The 18,928-nt window shown below is 43.4% G+C and overlaps 1 protein-coding gene across 1 annotated transcript; it reads left to right on the top strand.

The window, feature by feature from the left end:
- Positions 1–1,693: 1,693 nt before the first annotated feature.
- Positions 1,694–7,142, top strand: LOC130252337 (uncharacterized). The gene is made up of 11 exons (XM_056489804.1): positions 1,694–1,994; positions 3,490–3,551; positions 3,703–3,856; positions 4,210–4,466; positions 4,763–4,848; positions 5,200–5,294; positions 5,731–5,836; positions 6,072–6,180; positions 6,323–6,454; positions 6,676–6,812; positions 6,931–7,142. The coding sequence occupies exons 1-11, from the start codon at positions 1,922–1,924 to the stop codon at positions 6,962–6,964; spliced, it is 1,245 nt and encodes a 414-aa protein (XP_056345779.1). The 5' UTR covers positions 1,694–1,921; the 3' UTR covers positions 6,965–7,142.
- Positions 7,143–18,928: the final 11,786 nt, after the last annotated feature.

Genomic DNA, 18,928 nt, shown 5'->3' with positions numbered 1-18,928 from the left:
GTTAGCCAGTGGGGAATAGACCTTGAGTCCCCCACCACAGACTTCCAGGTGCTAGACCAGACAAAATACATGCCTAAGATTTGATAATTCTAAGTATTTTAATTACATGGATATGTGCTGTAGGATCAAATTCTTCAGAGAATTTAATACTTAAAATGAATTGATTCAGATAATTATGTTCATTAATGAAAAAAAGTCTAAAATACCTGTTTGAAACTAGCTGAAACTAAGTTTAGTTCTGTTTTTCATAGTTTCTGTAGTTATGTGAAATAGTGGAGTTCAGTTTAATTGACCATGCTCAATGTGTTTGCACGTTGCTAATTTCAAAATCCAAGGCTCAATGTTAAAGTTAGAATTTGAATGACATAAATAGACAAATACATTTTTTTTAATAGACACTAAACTTTTCACTTCCTATGATGCTAATGCTTAGACACCTTATTTAATGATAGTTAATACAGTGATACTGATTTTGTCCCTGCTGTGTTCATTATTAACCCCAGAAAGCAATGGAAATTTTATTAGACTCAGTACTGGATATTAATACTGTGCCTGACTATGTTGTGGAAAAAAAATGAGGAAGGAGCCTGCAAATATTGTAAGTTAATTGCCTGACTTGGAAACCACTAATGTACATGAATAACATTTATTCACAGATATTGTCTTGGTAAATTCAAAATCCATCCAAAGAGCAGTTGTCAAATAAGGCCATAAATCACACCTTTATGGAAAGTCTAAGAAATGTTAATGAGAAGGCAACCTAAAGGTATTATGGAAACTTGAGAAGTTTTCATGAACAGTATTTTAAATAAATTTTAAATAAAGGGACTGGGTGAAGTTTAAAAATAAAGAACCAGAAGTTAAAATTAGTTTGCCTATATTAAAAAAAAATAAATCTGGACCACCCATCAGCTCATGGTAGCCATTTATATTATACCTGACAACAGCAGCCAGTGTTGATGTTCAATCACCTGAGTCATGAAGGAGGCTGGCACTCAGCTTTCACATGGGAAGCAATATGTTCATGGGCCTGTCTTATGGCTAAGTGAAAATGGTCCACCAGGGTTCCAGCTGTGCCATATCACTGGAGTGAGAAGGAGAAAATGACCAGCTGATGGCCAAACAAAATTCCTGTCTCAGAAAAGGTGATTTCCAATATCACCTACATATGGTTTTCAGTCCCTGTCTGGCATGGTGGAGTGCATATAGCCAGGTGCAAAGAAACTCTGCAAACTCAGTGGGAAGTTTGGGAAGTCAATATTCATGCCCAGGGGAATTTTCAGGAGGGTGGCTGTGCATTGGATGATGCAGCTGAAAGGCACATGGTGTCTTTTGTGCAGTTGCAGTCCTCTGTGGATCCCAGTGTAGTGAAAGAAATGCATCCCAGTGGCCCAACGGAATAAGAGAGGATGAATGTTGTCCTTTGAGCAGGTTAATTTCTCTTGTGACCTGAGGTGGACCTCTCCATCTCTATTCTGAGTGCTCAAAGCCTTCCAGCACTAATGCAGATTGCACCCCAGGTTCCAGGGGTTTCTGTGTGGCCAGCCAGGGAGGAAGAGTTGAGATGTGCAGGCAGGACCATCAGTGCAGCAGCCTGGGGTACCCAGCAGGGCTGCCCTGCTAATGCTGAAGCCAAATGTGGGTGAGGCTGTGTGGTGGCAGGATCCATGCAGCCTGTGTCTGTGGCATGATGTCACAGGGGGACACCCACAGCAACAGCTCGTGTTACACACAGTGTCCCTGCACCTCTGTCTCTGGAGAGGCCTGGGTGACACCAGCACTGCTGTCACCACACTCTCCTGCTGCCAGGAGGTGAAAGGAGACTGTTGAGAAGTGTTGAGGAGGAGGAGGAGAGGAGCAGAGGGTTTTCATAGCAGGAAAAGCAGCTTTCCCCCAGCTGTTGCAGTGCAGGGGGGCAAAGATGCAGAGGTACCTGCTGTACAGCAGTGTGGAGCCAGAGGAGCTCCCAACCCTCAAGGAGCTCAGCACTGTAGGTAAGGCTCCAGGGGGGCTTTGCAGGAGCACTGTCAGTGCCAGGATTACATGGAGATGAGCTGTGGAAAGCACGAGGCTGGGGCCATAGGTGGGACACTTCTGCTGTGTTGTGCCTTGGAGCTTGAGGGTGCCTTTGGCAGCTGTGATGTCCCATCCTTAAGGAGATGGGAGCACTCAGGATTCATAAATGCTTGTGGTAGAAGTGATGTCTAAAGGTCACTTGCTTTTTATATATTTCTTATATATTCATAGGTCTATAGATTACTATTACTTATATAACTCCCAGTATTTTTCCTACCTTTTCTCTTAGATTTTAGAGTAATGAATTAAGCCACATAACAGATTCCTGAAATACTGTTTAGTCTTATTTTCAAGAAGAGAACCTAGAAGTATATTTTGTTTTCCAATCAGAATCTGAGAAGACACAACAAGAAGTGGAGCAAAGAAGCCCTGGACCAACTCCAATGGGGCAGTATCCGAGGAATAATTACCTAACCAGCTGCTCTTCTAATTGGACAAAGTTTGTTAGATATGATGACTTGTTAAACTTATAAAATTGTAGAAATCTGATACCAGGTGTGTCCATGACCACCAGGACAGCTGGAAGCTTCCAAATAAAGGCCTGCTTTTTATTTTACTATTTTAACAGTGTTGCAAAGGTTTTTCTCTTATGATATCAGGCAACAGCAGGGAACAACAAAAATCAGAGGGTCCACAAAAACTCATTAAAAACTCATTAACTCATTAAAAAAATTACACAGTTGGCATGGAAATTTCTATATTAGTCCCTGATTTACTGTTATATAAGAATATGGATATAAGTGCTGGGGGCTCTGACCAGGTTTGGTAGGGGTACCTTTTTATAGATAGGTTTATTGCTTTCTACACAAATTAGTTATCATGTGCAATCTATTTTTTCACACCTTTCAGGAAATGGGTCAGAGGGCTCTGGGGGACATTGGTGGTCTTGATCCCCCCTACAGTCCATGCTCACTTCTCAGCCTCATTCCTGCTCTTGTGCTGTACTGCACTGTGCTTATCTCCAGGATTTAGAACAAGGATGTTTGTCCCAGAAAATGCTGCTCTCCTTCCACAAGGACCCCTTCTCCAGCCCCCTTTTGTCCTTTCCTGCAGTGTGTTAATGCCAATGACTCTTGGTTAGTTCCACAGCTATCTGGCTATGGGTGTTTTTGACATACACATTATTTCCATCTGGGAATCTACAGTAGCCCAGGCCTCCAGGCACTGGCAGTGTCTAAAAGTGGAAATCACCTTTGCAAAACCACAGCCTGCCTTTCCTCTCCAGGCCTGTTTTGGACACAGGCAGGCTTTTGAGCCTGAGGCAGTCAAGAGCACAGCCCCATTTAGTGAGGCTGCTTATTCATGGCAAGGGGGAGCTTGAGATACTCCACTGTCACCTGCATGGCTAGGGCCATGGGAGATGGTGGCCTGTGCTGGCTTCAGAGCATGGTATGGCTTTCATTTGCTTTCCAGAAATCTGCAAAATCTGGTCTGGAATGTCTCGGCACATCTACAGACACCTCTTGAAGAAGAGGGTGAGTCTTGCCTCCTGCATGAGCCTCATCCTGTCCCTCTGGGGCTCTGGAGCAGGGCCCAAAGTGCCATCCCCAGGGCCATGCAAGTCATCTGGCAGCCTCCTTACCTTTGGGCAGCCCTGTCAGCACTTCCTCTTGCTTGTGTTTTCAGGCAGTGGATATTGGAGTCGGGAGGTTTGCAGTTGTCCCAGCAGAAGCCACTGTGGCAGAAGGCAAGGTTTTGCCTGTTGAGAGACCTATGTTCATTCTGAGCAAGACTGTGAAGATGTTTTACAACCTTGAGAGTGAAGAGAGCAAAATTCCTGGTAAGAGATGGGATCCTTTCCTTGCACAGGCTTTGCAATTGGTGTCAACATCTCTAATATAACAATGTGCAAAGTGCTGAGTGTGGGCACAAATGTGGTAGCCCAGCACCCTCCCTGAGTAGCCAGCCTCATTTGCTCAGCTACCCTGTGCTCCAGCTGTCTGTCACAGCAGGAGACAAAGCTTTGCTTGGCTTTTGCCATCCTCTGTGTCCGTTCTGGAGATGTGGGTGAGGCTGAAAGGAGAGCACTGAAAGTCTGGCAGTGTTGCCTGAGAGCTGGGTGCTGATAACCTCCAGTTTCTGAGTTGGCTGAACTGAGCTGAGAGAGACTGTGACTTTGTGCTTGTTTGCTAGATGAGACACCTATTGTTCAGCCAGACTTTGAAGACATTGCTGCTCACACCCACTTTCGCCACGAAATCGTGGAGCAGTGTGTACAGGAGACGCTGCACTGCTTTGCTGGGGCCCTCCGAGACAGCAAGGAGGTGGAATTCTCCTTCAGGAGCATCGGTATCCTCGCTGTGAGGAATAAAGTGCTCAACATGACCTTCTTTGATGGCTGCCTGCTGGAGCTGGATACAACAGGAAACATGATGAAAGCCCTTCTCGAGGTGAGCCTGTCACTTCTGTGGGGCTCCTCCTCATGGCTTTGTGACAATGTGCTGTCAAAACTTTCCGGCTGCCTTGTCTGGGTGTTGTCACCACCCAGCCTGGGCACACTCCCAATGAGCTCGTCCCAGTCTTGGGAGGCCCTTTGAGGGAGGAGCTCATGTCATCAAGGGAGAAGGTGTGTGAGGCTTTCTGAGAAGCAGCCTTTGTGTCTTTGAGCACCAAGGTGGTTTGCAGCCATTCTGAGCAACCAGCACATGTTCTGGATTTCTGCTGACATACTGCTGTTCCCTTCCAGGACCCCAATATGATGAGCCTTGTTGCCTTTCCGGGCCAAAACGATTTTAGTCGGATCAGTCAAAATGAGGTTCTCATACTGCCAAGGTGAGCAGGATGGCTGCTACAGCTCTCAGCTCACTGAGCGCCTGCTCAGCCACTGTTTTGGGGGGTCCCTCCTGCCGTGGCTCCCTTCCAGCCAAACTTGGGCAAGGGCAGCCACTTCACAGGAGAGCTTCCCTCTCCACTGCTCACTCCTCCCTGGCTTTGGAGATTGCAGATGAAGTGACCATTCTGGTTTCGGTGTGCCCTGAGAGAGGTAGCAAGGCAGCATGTGCCTTCTGTCCTCCAAGGACTAGGCAGTTTCCCCCAAAGATGTGTGCCAGCAGCTTAGAAGTGCCAGCCTCCAGGAGATCCTGTTGCTCCAGCTTTACCCAGCTGCTCCCTTCTTGTTTCCAGCCTTGTGGTTGAGACCCCACACCAGCCATTGGTCCCGCCGGTTTCCCTGAAGCCCAGAAGAGAGTCGGCGCCGTGGGGCGGGGGGTCCCGCAGAGGTATGTCCCAGCTGAGTGCTGTCAGGGACTGTGTGTGCCCTTGCCCTCTGAGATTACTGTGGGGAACCTGTTCTGGAAGAGGCTTTGAGCTGTGGTGAGTCCCTACAGCCCAATTTCCCCAGCGGGACCCTGGGATTCCTCAGGAGCTCCCAGTTCTTCCCACTGGTGGGTCCCTTCTGCTGGCAAGGTAGAAGAGGGAGATGAGAAAAAGCATGCCCTGGGGTGATGGGTAGCTTGGTGGGAATTAATCTCTGGAGCAGATCCAGTGTGGACAAAAGAAAGGGGCCTGGCTGGAGCTGTGACTCCTTGGGATGGCAGGATTGTTGGTGAGCCTCGTGCAGCCTGAGCAGAGCCTGGGCTGAGCACAGCTCTGCCACCCATGCTGTCCCACACGATCCCAAAGGCCGTGTGCTCTTCTCTTGCCTCCTGCTGGTAGTAAGCGTGCTGGATCCGGTGTTCCTGGCTCGGAGGAGGGTTTCTCAGGCCAGTCAGCAGTCGACAGAAGTCGATCAGGCTAAAGACAAGGAGGTTGGCCAAGTTGGGTGAGCCTTGTAGGGGAGTGGTGTGACTGAGGGCGTGCCCCCAGTATCACCCTCACTATCGCTTGTGGTGGTGGCAGATGCTTCCCTTGTCTGGGGTGCATGTGCTGGTGGCAGACAGCCCTGGAGACACTGTCCTGCTGGACACGTGGTCCTCCCCCTGGACTGCTGGGTGGTGCCAGAGGGCAGGCTGCCATCCCACAGGTCACAAGCTCAGACCGCTGCCTGTCCTTTGTAGGCATCTGCCCATAATCCAGGAGAAGACGCAGATGACGCTGAAGCACCCCACCTCTCCCGTTCAGCCGGGGTCGAAGGTCTCTGCCAGTGCTCCCCGACCCTCAGAGCTGGTAGGTACCTGCCAGGTTTGCCAGTCCCGTGTCACAGCCTGGGCTCTGAGGGCAGGAGGGGCAGCAGGAGCTGCACATGGTGCCAGCCCTGCTGCCCTGGCCCAGTCCAAGGTGGCTGATGCTGTCTGTGCCTGGCCTGCAGAGAGCACAGCCCCTCTACAGCGAGAAGGAGGAGCGAGAGCTCCAGCTGCTGATGGCATCCAAGCGCCGCGAGGTGGAGGCTGAAGTGTGGCGCAAATACTTCGGCAACCGGGCGGCCACGGAGCACGGACGGGTATGCAGCCCTCAGGAAAAGGAGCTTTGGCCTTTCTGCTGGCTGCCAGGGGAGCAGAGGGTGTGCTGCAGGTGTCCTGTCTCCCTGCAGAGCGGCTGTGCCGGGGCCATTTTGCTCTCGGGAGCGCCGGGCCCGTGCAAGGCTCGCATTTTGGGTGAGGCTGCGAGGGGAGCCCCAGCTGCCGGGGCAGTGCCTCAGGAGAGCCTCCCGTGCCCCTGCAGACCTCCTGCCCCTACGTGTTTGAGGATCCCTACCGCCCTCCCCACCTCCTGAGGAAGGCCTACGCCCAGCAGCTGAAGGAGAGGCAGCGCTCGGAGCCGCCGGCAGAGTTCCAGCTCTTGAGGAAAATACTGGAAGAGTAAGTGAGGTGGAAGGAGGGCCCACAAGAGAACCTCAGCACAAGGCCAGGACCTGCCAGCCTGAGCCAGGCTTAGGGCCAGCCACAGAACTAAGGCTCTTTTTCCTGTTTCCTGCAGCAAGAGTGTGCAGGCCAACCTGTTGGGACGCTGAGGAGAAGGCCCAAGTTCTGCAAGCCCTGGCAAGAAGCTGCAAGCTTCGGAAGCTGCGTATTGTCACAGCATTCATCCTTCCCAACAGGACAGCTGACAGGAATGGGTGGCAAGGACTGCCTTAGCTGAGGACAATGTGCCAAATAAAGGTTGCTGAGCTCCATTGGAGTGGCCATGCTGATGTGTTCATCATCTTTCTTTGCGTCTAAGAGGCTGGGAGAGCCTCCCACACACCATGGTCAAAGAGCAAATGGGCTGCAGGTACCTGCAGAAAGTGGTGTCCTTTCCAGGGAAAAGGGCATGGATGCTTCTCTGAATCCAAACTCCAGAGGTTGTCCTGTGGCTGGTCATGGGACTGTCAGGGCAGATTCGATCTGGCAAAAGCAAACAGTGGGCTTGATGCTACTTGAAGAGGTACACTTGCACAGAGAAATATGCTTCATTGAAGACATTCCTTAGTTTAGTCCATGACTGACCCTCAGGAACCATTCAGGCCTTTTTGGGAGGGAGCTCATTCATTTCAGGAAGAGAGAAACTTTTGAAAGTGCAAAACTCCTTTTTTTGGCAAGGTAAACTACATCATGAGGAAGAAAGCCATAGCCTGGAAAGGTAAAAGAGCACTAGCAGCAGCATATGCAACTGTGCCAGACCCTGTCAGACCCTGGGGTCTCCACTGGGACTGCTGCTGAATATCATCTTCCTTAGTGCCATAGCTAGTGAAATAGAGTGCAGCCTCAGCACATTTGCAGGTCTCTTGGGAGCAGGAGCCAGCCTGACAGTTTTGGAGGTGGGTCTTCACTCTGTGGACTTTATTACAGGACTTATCCAGGCACTGAGCAGACAGAAAACCTTTTTGACTTCCTCTCCAGGTTCCCAGGCCTCCCCACACATAATTTCCTGACTCTGCTGCTGTCTGGCAGCATATCCACAGTGGCTGGTCTGTAGCCAGCAGTCTCTGGTGGCATTAGCAGCTGGCTTGACAGGGACAGAGGTGACACAGGGTGTGCCAGTCACAGCTGGTTTACAATAGTGGTGGGAAAGACTAACAGTTTGTGCTCAGCTAAAATGATGGACAAGGTGTAAGGGCTGGCCATGTGGCTGCTGCTGCCAGTAAGTGTGCTTTGTAGAGTTTCAAAGTGCAAAGACAGCCAGATTTGTCAGCTTTCTAAGCCTTTTTAGCACAGTTCACCCAAATTCCTCAAGTGATATATTGAAAATATGTATTAATTTTCAGCACAGAGGTGCAGCCAGAAGGAGCAGATGAAAGCTAGTGTATATAGAGATGTTTTCACTCTTGTACCTTGAGAAAGAAATCTGTAGGACCAGAAGAGTGTCATAGCCAGCTTTTGTTTGAAGATGCTATGGATGATTTAAAGTAAGATAAAGGTCTGATGATTGACTGTCCTATTAAGGACAAGTGCTTTAGCATTGTGGTTTGAAACTCATGCTTGCTCCCACAAAACTGAGGCAGGGCTTTTAAATGAGCTGTGTGCTTAGCCAGAAGCCCAAAAAGGACTAATAGCCAGCTGGGATGCCTTGGGAAGGTACCTTGCCCACATTGGTGTAAGTTAGTGAAGCAAGCTGCTGGTGAAACTGGTTTTGCTCTGATTAGCATTTTGTTTCTGATGATCCTTGCTAGGGAGCACAGAGTCTCACACCTTGGCCTATAAAATGTTGGACTGGTCTTTCAGAAATGTGCATGATCACATAATATTGTGCTTTCAAACAGCTAATGTATCATTGACATGCTTACATTATTGGTTGTTGTGTTTTCATGTCAAGTGACTGAATTGTTGCCTGAGAATGTTATGTGCTCACATAGACAAGCCTTGTGCAGTGGAAAGGCAGGCATTCTCTCAAGATGTGATTGCATTTAAAAAAACCAGTCTTACTACCAGAATATGGAGCAGTAACCCTTGCTCCTAAACATAGTCAGTAATCTAACCGGAGCTGTAAAAACTGACTTCTTGAACATTTGGTGAAACTTCTAATCCTTCTGGGGAAATAATTGTGTGTTAATTAAGAGCTGGGATTCCACGAGGCTTATTAGCTGTCTAGCTGGATCTCAGAAGCAGAAGGTTGAGCAGAGTTTAACTAAAATTTAGAACTGTTAATTAGCCTGCTTTCTTTCTGGTCTCCTTTCTGTTTTCCTGGTTTTGGTTTGTATAGCGCACTTTGAATGACCCGTGAGAAGCTACTGCTACTGTGCTTCTGACATGATAGCTCCCAATTGTAAATGCTGTACTTTCCTAGCTGTGAGAGAATAAAGCTATAAAAGAGCTTGGCTGCCCTTAGCTACAAGCTGGCTTGTTATGGATGAAGAAACGACAGAAAGTGGAAAAAGCAGGCTGGCTAATCTTGTTAAATTGGCTGAGTAATGTTGCATTCACAATATGTGAACTCCATGCTGCAAGGCACAGATGCTTTAATAAACTTTGGATGACCTGTCTTACTTTAGCACTCCTTACAGGGCTCAGAAAAAATTTGAAAGGTGCATGGAAACCTAAAAATGAAACCACTTTCCTTACAGACCTCTGTTTTGGGACTCACAGATATGGGAATTTGTGAATGTGCAAAGGTTTTACTTCCCTGATGCGTGCCTGGGCAAGATAAGGGAGGGAAAGGTTAAGCCTAGAACCTGTTTTATTAGGTTGAAAAGTTTGTTAAACGGCAATGTGAACTGATTCCTGATTTTTTCACTTGGATATTATGATTCAGTTTACTTTTTGGTGGGGTGGGGAGAGGGGGATGCTTGCATACAGTGCAAAACTTCCAGGAATTCTGATATGATGTGAGATGAACAAAACTGCTGCTATTTAAGCTCAATAGCCCCTATGCCCCACAGTGAAACAATTTTAAGCCTGATGAGTAGGAACTGTTTAAAGGTCTATTGTAAAAGAATTCTACTGGAATTCCATTTGTTAATTCATTAATTAGACTTGTCAGAGTCTGCTTTGTGTTTCTTACAATGGCTACCACTTCATTCTAAGGGTGTTGTTAAGCCCTTGAGCTAATTTGACTTCTAGCTCCAGTCCTCTTATTTTTAATGCCTCACTTTTAGGTGTTTTGTTGTTCTACTCATTGCAATGTTTGTCTCTTCCTTTCAGTTTGTAGTATGTCTCAACTAAGACATTTGCATTAATATAAATGCATTTGCCTAGTACAGATGCACTGCAAAACAGAATATGCATCAGAATGACTAATCCTGGTAACTTAAATGGGTTCACACCAGTAAGGTGTGCCTGTATTTTAGTTCAGAAGTTTGGTGGGTGGGGGCCAAGTGGAAAAGGGCATTAAATGTGATGTAGATAGCACTTGAGTTATAAATGGAAAGAGTACTTGGGTCTGTAAAATGTCCTAATCATGCAGATTAGAATAGTTGTGCTGTATGATTGCAGCCCTATTGTACCAAGAATTTGAGAGTGATGGGGTTTTTTCTCATATCTTTAGATATTTCTCTACTCCTTTAAAATACATGTTTGTTTTTTATTAAGAGTAGCCTAAGAATATGTCTTAAATTTAAATTTGAGGAGCCCCTGAAACAATCAGGTGCCTGGTCATAAATGTAAGAGTACAGGTATACATTAGTAAGAATCCCAAAAGCTCTGTTACAGAGAGCACTTATTGTGTGAGTCTTTTGGCAGTGTTTAAATTCTTCCACTACTAAATCTTGGGTTTCTTTCTTGTTACTACAGTAGCTTTTCTGTCGATTTCACTGCACATTCAGATCACATTCTGATCTGAGCCCTCTTGAGTTGCTTGCTTGGAACTATACTACATTCCTCTAGTCTAATTTTGAAGTTAAAGGTTTGTTTTATAAAGGATGATCCTCAGTCCTATGCAGATAAGTGTCTTAAATGGTTTTGTTTTGGGTAAATAAATCCTCTTAACTTTAACAGAGGAAGAAAACTTCCTTTTAAAAATGTCAGTGGACTTACAAATCCAAGCATCTTTTAGTGATTGTGATTTGGAGAATATATCTGGATGGGAAGAGTTCAGCTCTAAGGCACCTCACCTAATCCTGTTTGCTTGACAAACATCTGTGCATGTATGCCCTATTGCTTATTTTGCAGGACCTTTTTTTGCTAACTTCCTGTTCTGTTTTACCCTCTGAAAAACTGACACTGAACTTTCTGACATTTATGATCTCAGGAGTTTCTCTGCATTGTTGGAATGGCTGGGATATAATTTATTCCCATTTCCCAGTTACAGGCTCCTTTATACAAAGTGTAACTGCAGGCAAAGGTACTGCATTGTTTAGAACTGATGCAGTGAGAACAGCACATTGGTAGGGGCAATGCACACTGACAAAGGTAGTTTTAACATTACAGCTGGGTCAACAAACAAAGATAGAATAAATTTTACTGTTTTGAAGAAATACCTTTATAGTGGTAACAACTGAGCTGTAGATCTTGGCAGGAAGCAGCTGGTTAGTTTAAAAGATGGCAACAAAAGATTCTTTTAAAACTGCAGGGGGATTTTTTTTTTTTTTTTTTTTTTTTGAGAAAAATACTAATGATATGAATGCATGGTATTGTAAAGCACTGTTTAGAATGTGTACCATTGCTTACCAGAATATAAGAGAAGGAGATACACAAGTACAGACCTGAATATGGAACGGTCTGTAAAATCTTTGGGATAATTTTGAGAAGGACAAAGCAGGTCAGTGTCCTGTTCTGTTATTTTATAGTCCCCTACACTGCAGGATAAGCTTAGCAGCTCATTTGGGTGAAAGCTATAGAAAACTATGCATATCTATATAGATGAAGATTCTGCTGCTGTAATCATAGAATCATATTGTAGAATGGGTTGGGTTGGAAGGGGCCTTAAATATCTTGTAGTTCCAACCCCTGCCATAGGCAGGGACACCTTGCACTAGACCAGAAATCTAGTATGTCTTTGAACACTTCCAGAGATGGGTCATCCACAGCTTTTCTGGGCAGCCTGTTAGAAGCCTCACCACCCTCAAAGTGAAGAATTTCTTCCTAATAATTAATCTTAACCTACCATCTTCCAGTTTAAAGCCATTCCCCCTTGTCCTGCCACTACACACCTTTGAAAAAAGTCCCTCCAGCTCTCATTGCCCCTTTGGGCACTGGAAGGTCCTCTAATATCTCCCCAGACCCTTCTCTTCTCCAGGCTAAAAATCCATAACTCTCAGTCTGACTTAATTTTTTCATTATTGCCTCCTATCCCCTTCTCTGTGTGCTCGGGAGGAGTTTGTGACTGTTTGGCTGTAGGTCCATCTGCAGACTGTGCTTTGAGCCATCGAATTCTTTCTCAGCATCCCTGATGTTCCACTGCCTTCTCCTGCAGCCCAGCCACCTGCAGGTTCTCCACCAGCTTTGCAGGCAGGTTTGCTGCCTGTCCCTGCCCCAGGAAAGGGTCTCAGTGAGGTCTGCTCTGTACCTCTCTCCTCTGCAGCTCTCTCTGGGTGCAGGCACTGACCACAGGAAGGGTACATGGTGCAGATTTCCCCACTGCTTCAGCCACTCTGGGTGGGCTGGTCTGGAATTGGTGTTCCCTTCCTTGGGGAAGCATCTATGTGCCCCCATCCCAGCCCTACTGGGGGACAGGCTGCCCCAGAGCAGTTCCCCTCAGCAAGGGGCCAAACTCTGACCCAGCTCGAGGCTGAGCTTCCTTCAAGGATTTGGAAGGAACTGTATCAAAAGAACTCTAAAAACCCAAACTCCTCTAGCTTAAAGTGGGTAAAGAAACATGAGGCTTGCTCTCCACACCTCTCTTACCCACTTTAAATAACTGCAGTGGAAAAATTGTACCTTCAAAGAGGGTATTAGCACAAGAATCTAGGCTGACTGTGAGTGTCCTATTCAAAAACCTGCCAAAGACACTGTGACCTTATTTCCGTAGCCCTGGTGTGTTATTAATTTGCTTGGGATTGTACCCTGTAATTCTCTCTGCTGAAGCAAGCTGAATTTCTGACTCTTTCCCAGCAAATTGAAAGTGCCCTTTCAGGATGTAAGGTAAGGACTGACCCTTTCTGCTCTTCAGGCAGAAAAGAGAAAGACAATAAGTTTCATGAGGTAGTTTTTGAGTTTGGGTTGCAGTATTACCCAAATGAAAACCCCATATTCATCTGAAGTGGCAGGCTCAGATTTCTCAGTGTGGGACATAATAGTGGTGGGCTTCCCCCTGTCACACAGGGAGTACCTTAGAGGGGAAATCTCTCTGCTACAGAAGATTAGGACATGGAAGCACACCTTTGTGTACAGCTCTATGGGGTGTAACCCAACCTATAAATGCTCTTCCTGGAAAGAAAGCAGAAAAATCACTACAGGTTTGGTAGTCAGAACAACTGAACCTGGGTGGGCTAACATTTTTTAACTCTTGCAAGCTGTAGTCAAATGAATTATAAAAGTGGAAATCCTGTTAAGCTGTTTGCTTTCTAATGGTTAAATGGCTTGAAGGTTTTAGAAAAATCAGGGATTTGTGAAGTACAAGTCACCAGTGTTTTATACTGTAGTTAAAAAATGCTATATCTCTATCCCAGTTCAGATCAGATGACAGATACATTTAGCCTTTGTGCCTTAATGCTACTGCATATGAATGTGTATATAATATTCAAAATACGTGTTCAATAAAAATTGAATTTCAGTTAATATCTGCGTTAAAATCAAGGATTCATGAGTGATAAATTGTTCACCTTTCTTTCCTGTCCTAGGAGATGTACAGAAGAGAGCCAGTGATGATATGTTGTCAAGGTAAAATGACTTTGCTCAGAAAAGGGGAATATTCGGAGTTCCTGTTTCAATGAATAACATCACTGGGATGTTCACCCCATCAGGCAGCTCTGGAAAACAAGCTTTCAGAAGGTCATCAGCTCGTGCTCGTAACCTTGCTGCCATTTGTCTGGTAGGATCTCTCTTCATTGTAAACCTGAGTGCATTTATTAGGATTGCAACCAAGAGAAAGTCTGAAGAGAATATTAAAATAGCTGCTATTGTGCCAGGAAGAAATTGTTTGTTTCGGCAAATAGTGGACTCCACAGAGCTGTTGAAATGAAAGGTCATTTTCAGACTGTGGAAGAAAATAGGATATTCTTGTGGAAGAAAAGAGAAGAGGTGTGTGTGTGGGGAAGTGAACATTCTTTCTGTTGTCCTTGCAAAGAATCAAAATTATTAGAAGTTAACTGTTAATTTATTTTTTTTTAACCTATAATGACCAAATACCAAATGTGTTCAAGCAATCCTCCAGACAGGCACAAGTCTAATTCTTCAGATAGACACAAGTGGGATTTTTTTAGCTGCAGTGAATTTGGGGAAAGAGGCAGGATGAATGTAAATGCTCTTGTTTTATCTATCAAGTTGATATGAAGTTCACTGAGGCTATTTTTGACTGTGAGGGACTTCTTGAATTGAAGAAGATAAGACACCCCACTTGCACTCTGTTTTAGGACTAGAACTTAAAATTGCAGTGGAGAAAGCAGATATAACTGTTGTGTCCAATTTACTTTAATAGGACTGTGAAGTTACAGAAGTCTGGTCTTTTGCTGTCAGTGGCAGGAAAAATCCTAAAAATGTTCTTTTAAAACATTAAGTTTCCAAGGAGGAAATAAAGCTTGGTTGTCTTTTTGGTCTACTTATTTTTTCGTATCTATTTATACTTTATTTCAAAGAGTATAGGAAAAGTTTTTCAGGTAAGAATTGTTGATTATAAATTGATGCCTTTCAAGGAGGGCAAATAAATTAATGCCCTCCTTTTTCACTGTATAGGTGTATGAGATGTGCCTGCCCATGGCAGGGGGTTTGGTACAAGATGATCTTTAGGGTCCCTTCCAACCCAAACTGTTCAGTGATATCTGACAGAAGCAACCATGCTTCTAAAGAGAATATCTCACATACCCTTTCAGACCTAATTTCTTGTAATCTGCTTTTGATCAGTGAACAAGGGAGAGAGACCTGTCAGGAAACTCAACCAAAACAAATTTCTTTCTCAACTTTCCAATGAACTTCCAATTTAATGAGAGAATGGCCAAATGTCGTTCTTGCATATATCACTTCTTTACACAACAACAATTTGAGGCCATTAGAAAAATCTTCTTAAGCTTATCTGGGGGCAGGGTGGTGTCCCTGAAGAGGTTTCAAGATAGTGAAATTTGGCAGTTAGGCACCAAAATCTTCCTATGAGAAATTTAGTGATACACAGTGTTAGGGGATGTGTTGACATCTGGTGCTGTAGATATACTCAAATTCAAAAGAACATGGGCAAAAATCAACGAGACTGTTGGTTTCATTGTATTAATAGAACCTGCAGGAAAAAGAAAATCAGTTAAATCAGAATGGGGCAAGTTGAAGCACTCCACTTATTCATTTTTTCATCTGCAGGTGAACCACCTGCCATTGTTTATATCTATTTCTTTGATGCAATTCCCCTAGATTAATTGATGCTCTCACAAAGTGGTATACCAGAAACCTTGTAATCTTGTAACAGTTTACCTTTATGCTTGAGTCAAGCTGTATATTGGTAAATGTGGGTGTTTGGGGTGAGAGAGACAAGGTGAGAGAGACAAGGCTCAAATTTCATGAACAGTGCTGGGAATGGGCTCTGAAGGTGCTTGCATTGCCTCCATGGATATGGCTCATGCAGAATTAGGCAGTCTCACCCACACTCTGTGGATGATCATCAGCAAGCTTCGTTCTTTTCTTTGAAATGTAAATCATCAGTGTCTCAGCCAGTTGAATACTAAACCCAGCAGATCAGAATGAGTGTAATGCTGGATTCTCTTTAACTAACCTGTCTTCTGAAGACTGCTGTTTTCTTTTATTTCCCTCACCATATACTACTCTTTCTGCTGTATCTTGATTTATCCTTTCCAACCTTGTGTTGCTGAAACTTGACAGCCCTGAAAAAGCTTTATTTTGTTAGTAGGTTTTTGTGGGCACACTATACATAAAGGTCACTCAAACACAGATCTGCTGTTCTGCATTTCAGCTTGACACTGTGTGGGTTCCAGGTTTTTTATGTAAATGGTGTTAGGATAGTATATTTATTTCCAGCGAAAAGACAGCACAATCAATTTAAAAAAGCAAATGGTGCTGCACTAGATCACACACTTTCCTGGCTAAAAATAGCAAATCAAATGCTGGGAGTTGCTGAATGCTTTCAATCCTGACTCTAAGGTAAAATTTCAAATTAGGAGTATTTCCTAATTTAGATTTAACAAGCTACTACTTTCTGGGCGTAAGTCTTTTGTTATATGGTAAAATAGTTAAATCACAACACTGTGGAAATATTGGGTGAATATTTCTGAAATTGGCAGTGTATTTTAGAAAAGAATTATAAGGTATGATCACAGGGGCTCTTGACCTTTCTGATTTTTTTCTTTCCTCCACAAGTGTGTGTTTGTAACACCTGCTGAGCGAAACAGGATCTCTAGGTCTGTACTAGCCTTTAAACTCTAACCTTCTGGTGTGTAAAAGAACCAGCTGCCTAACCTAAAGACATTCTAGAATAAATAATGCTTTTCCTCCCATGTATTACCAACAACCTTTAGAGAGGTTGCATGCATACTTTCTCTTAAAGGTTATTATGCTAATTTAAGTTTTACATTATTTTCCTCATACTATAAACACACATAGTAGTCCCATTTATTTTGTTTATTCTAAAAATGCTGAAGTGCTAACCACAGTATAAAAAGTGGAAAATAAGTTGCTTCCATCAGCTTCACTCTGTGTGCTAATGGCAATGAATTTTAAGTTACACATGCCAACTTTTCTTGTATATTGTATAGGAAAAGGCAGTGAAAGCAGAATTGGTATTGCCTTGGAAGGTAAAGATCTGTAGGTGCTAGGGAGAAAGAAACATTACACAGACGGATTTTTTTTTCTCTCCTTAAATTAATTAATATTATTTTTCTTTTATTAGGTTTTCCTTTTAAAAATGGACTGTGTTATCAGTAATGTGAATCTTAATTGAGTATTCTTTTGTCTGCCATGATAATTTTTAGCATGCCATAATATTGGCTATACTGTTCTGAAGGTTGTTCTGACTTCAAGTCTTAAGTAAAATAATTTCTTGCAGAGGGCAAGATAACCTACACATGTACCATAATTGTCCTTGGATTTCTATACACCTTACAACTCTCACCAGAGTAAGATTTTCTTTACATCTCTCATTTTCATGGGGTTCTGTGAAGTTACAATTTACAAACTTCTTTTTTTTTTTTTTTTTTTTTTTTTTTTTTTTTAGTAAAGTCTATGGAAGAAAGCTCATGAAATGACTGCACAGGTTCAGACACACAGCCTTTCTTGTCTGGCTCCTGTAGCCTCCATCCAAAATCACTTGCCTGACACTTTCTCTAGTAAAGCTTTTTTGGAGCTGGTCCTTAACTTACCCCTTGTATTGTGGGTGAAATGGAAAATCTCTTGTGCAATGTTAAGGGCTTACACCAAACAGCTGGTGAAGATGGAATTTGGGCTCTGATGCTACACACCTTGTTCCTTTGAGATCTTCCAAGAGATAAACAAGATACTGAGCTTTCAGAGTTAATTTTTCTTTTTCTTTGATTCTTAATACACTCTTGATATCACCTTTTCAGGAAACCATGCAGTTTCTTTCCCACCTTGTGTTCACTTATTAGTCTGAAGCTTGCTTAACAATTCTAAGAGCAAACAGTGAAGTGAAGTGAAGCAAAGCATGACATGGTGTTTGAACTGTGATGGCAAACACAAATCTCCATGAATATTCACGTGAAGGAGACTGTCTCTTTTCCATTTGATGCTTATATTTTGCTTTTTTCTTAATGTGACAGCGTGTTACTTATGAAAAGATCCAAATGATCACAAAGACTAGGTATTTATATGTATTTCAAATCAGTTTGGAATGAAAATCTTATTTAAAATAATGTCAGGTACTACAATAGCAAAATTGAGGTATGGAACTCTGATTTTGCCAGTTAAACAAAAGATTGTTGCTTTAATTTTATTTTTTTTTTTTTTTTACCAACAGCACAATAGTGGCTCCTATTGATTTGTCATCTGGTGCCAGACATTATTACTGCTAAAATATAGTCCATGTAAAAATCAATGCATGCATACTATAGTACATTAATTACTCTGTAGTTTTTGCTTCCCAGCTAGGTGCTTACTGATTCAATATTAGGTCTTCACATGATAGAGATCTAATGAACCTTTCTTCTGTAATCCATTATATTGTGCTACTGCAGATGCAGAAATGATTTGCTCACAAATTTCAAACTTTGTGGCAAGTTGTGCAATATTGTTGCCTCCCAAGTTTTGAAATGATTCAGCTTCTTCAAAGGTGGTAAAATCTCAGAAAATAATCACTGCGGAATCAGATGAGCAAATAGAATGTTCATGGGACTGAAATGAGGAGCTACTAAAATTTATCATTAAGAAAAATACTTTTTTTTTTTGTGTATTAAACTGTGCTCATGCTCTCTGTATCCATACTCTATTATTAACTCCATCAGAAAGGAGTAGACAGATTTACAGTTTACAGGTTTTGGTTTTAAGTGAATGGCCTGCTTTTACAGAGTTCTCTTAGGAGAAATCATCTTGCATTAATGCTTGGTTTTTTACATGAATCTGTAATACCTTTGAAGCAGTTTGTAGTGTTTCAAATAGGCATAAAAAGCAGGTCATAAATGTACACAAACTGAAAACATGTATTACAGAAGCAAAATCTCTTGCTTTCCTGTAAATAGCTGCCCTCTCAAGAAGTCAGAAAATGTGTTGCTTAGGATTACAGCTGGAGTTAAAACAAGTAATCAAAACATATTTCCCTTTTTCTGAAATAAATGTAGATGGAGGTGATTTTGACTTGGAAATAACTGCAACTTAAAAACACTCTGCTGCACAGGCCCTAAACCTGATGTGTTTAAATCTTGTTGAGCCCATTTTTTTCTGATGTGAGTGCTTTAAAGCTCAACTTATACATTTTAAATTTGACTTAACCCTTTGAGCACCTTGCTCACTCACACATT

Source organism: Oenanthe melanoleuca, chromosome 4, assembly GCF_029582105.1.
Source record: "Oenanthe melanoleuca isolate GR-GAL-2019-014 chromosome 4, OMel1.0, whole genome shotgun sequence".
NCBI lineage: Eukaryota > Metazoa > Chordata > Aves > Passeriformes > Muscicapidae > Oenanthe > Oenanthe melanoleuca.
The sequence above is the reverse complement of the archived record's forward strand: the minus strand, read 5'-3'. Positions and strand labels throughout refer to the sequence as shown.

Coding starts and splice junctions, on each gene's coding strand:
- LOC130252337 (XM_056489804.1), top strand. CDS start 1,922: ATGCAGAGGTACCTGCTGTACAGCAGTGTGGAGCCAGAGGAGCTCCCA. Junction 4,467..4,762: donor TGATGAAAGCCCTTCTCGAG/GTGAGCCTGTCA, acceptor GTTCCCTTCCAG/GACCCCAATATGATGAGCCT. Junction 5,837..6,071: donor AAGGAGGTTGGCCAAGTTGG/GTGAGCCTTGTA, acceptor TGTCCTTTGTAG/GCATCTGCCCATAATCCAGG.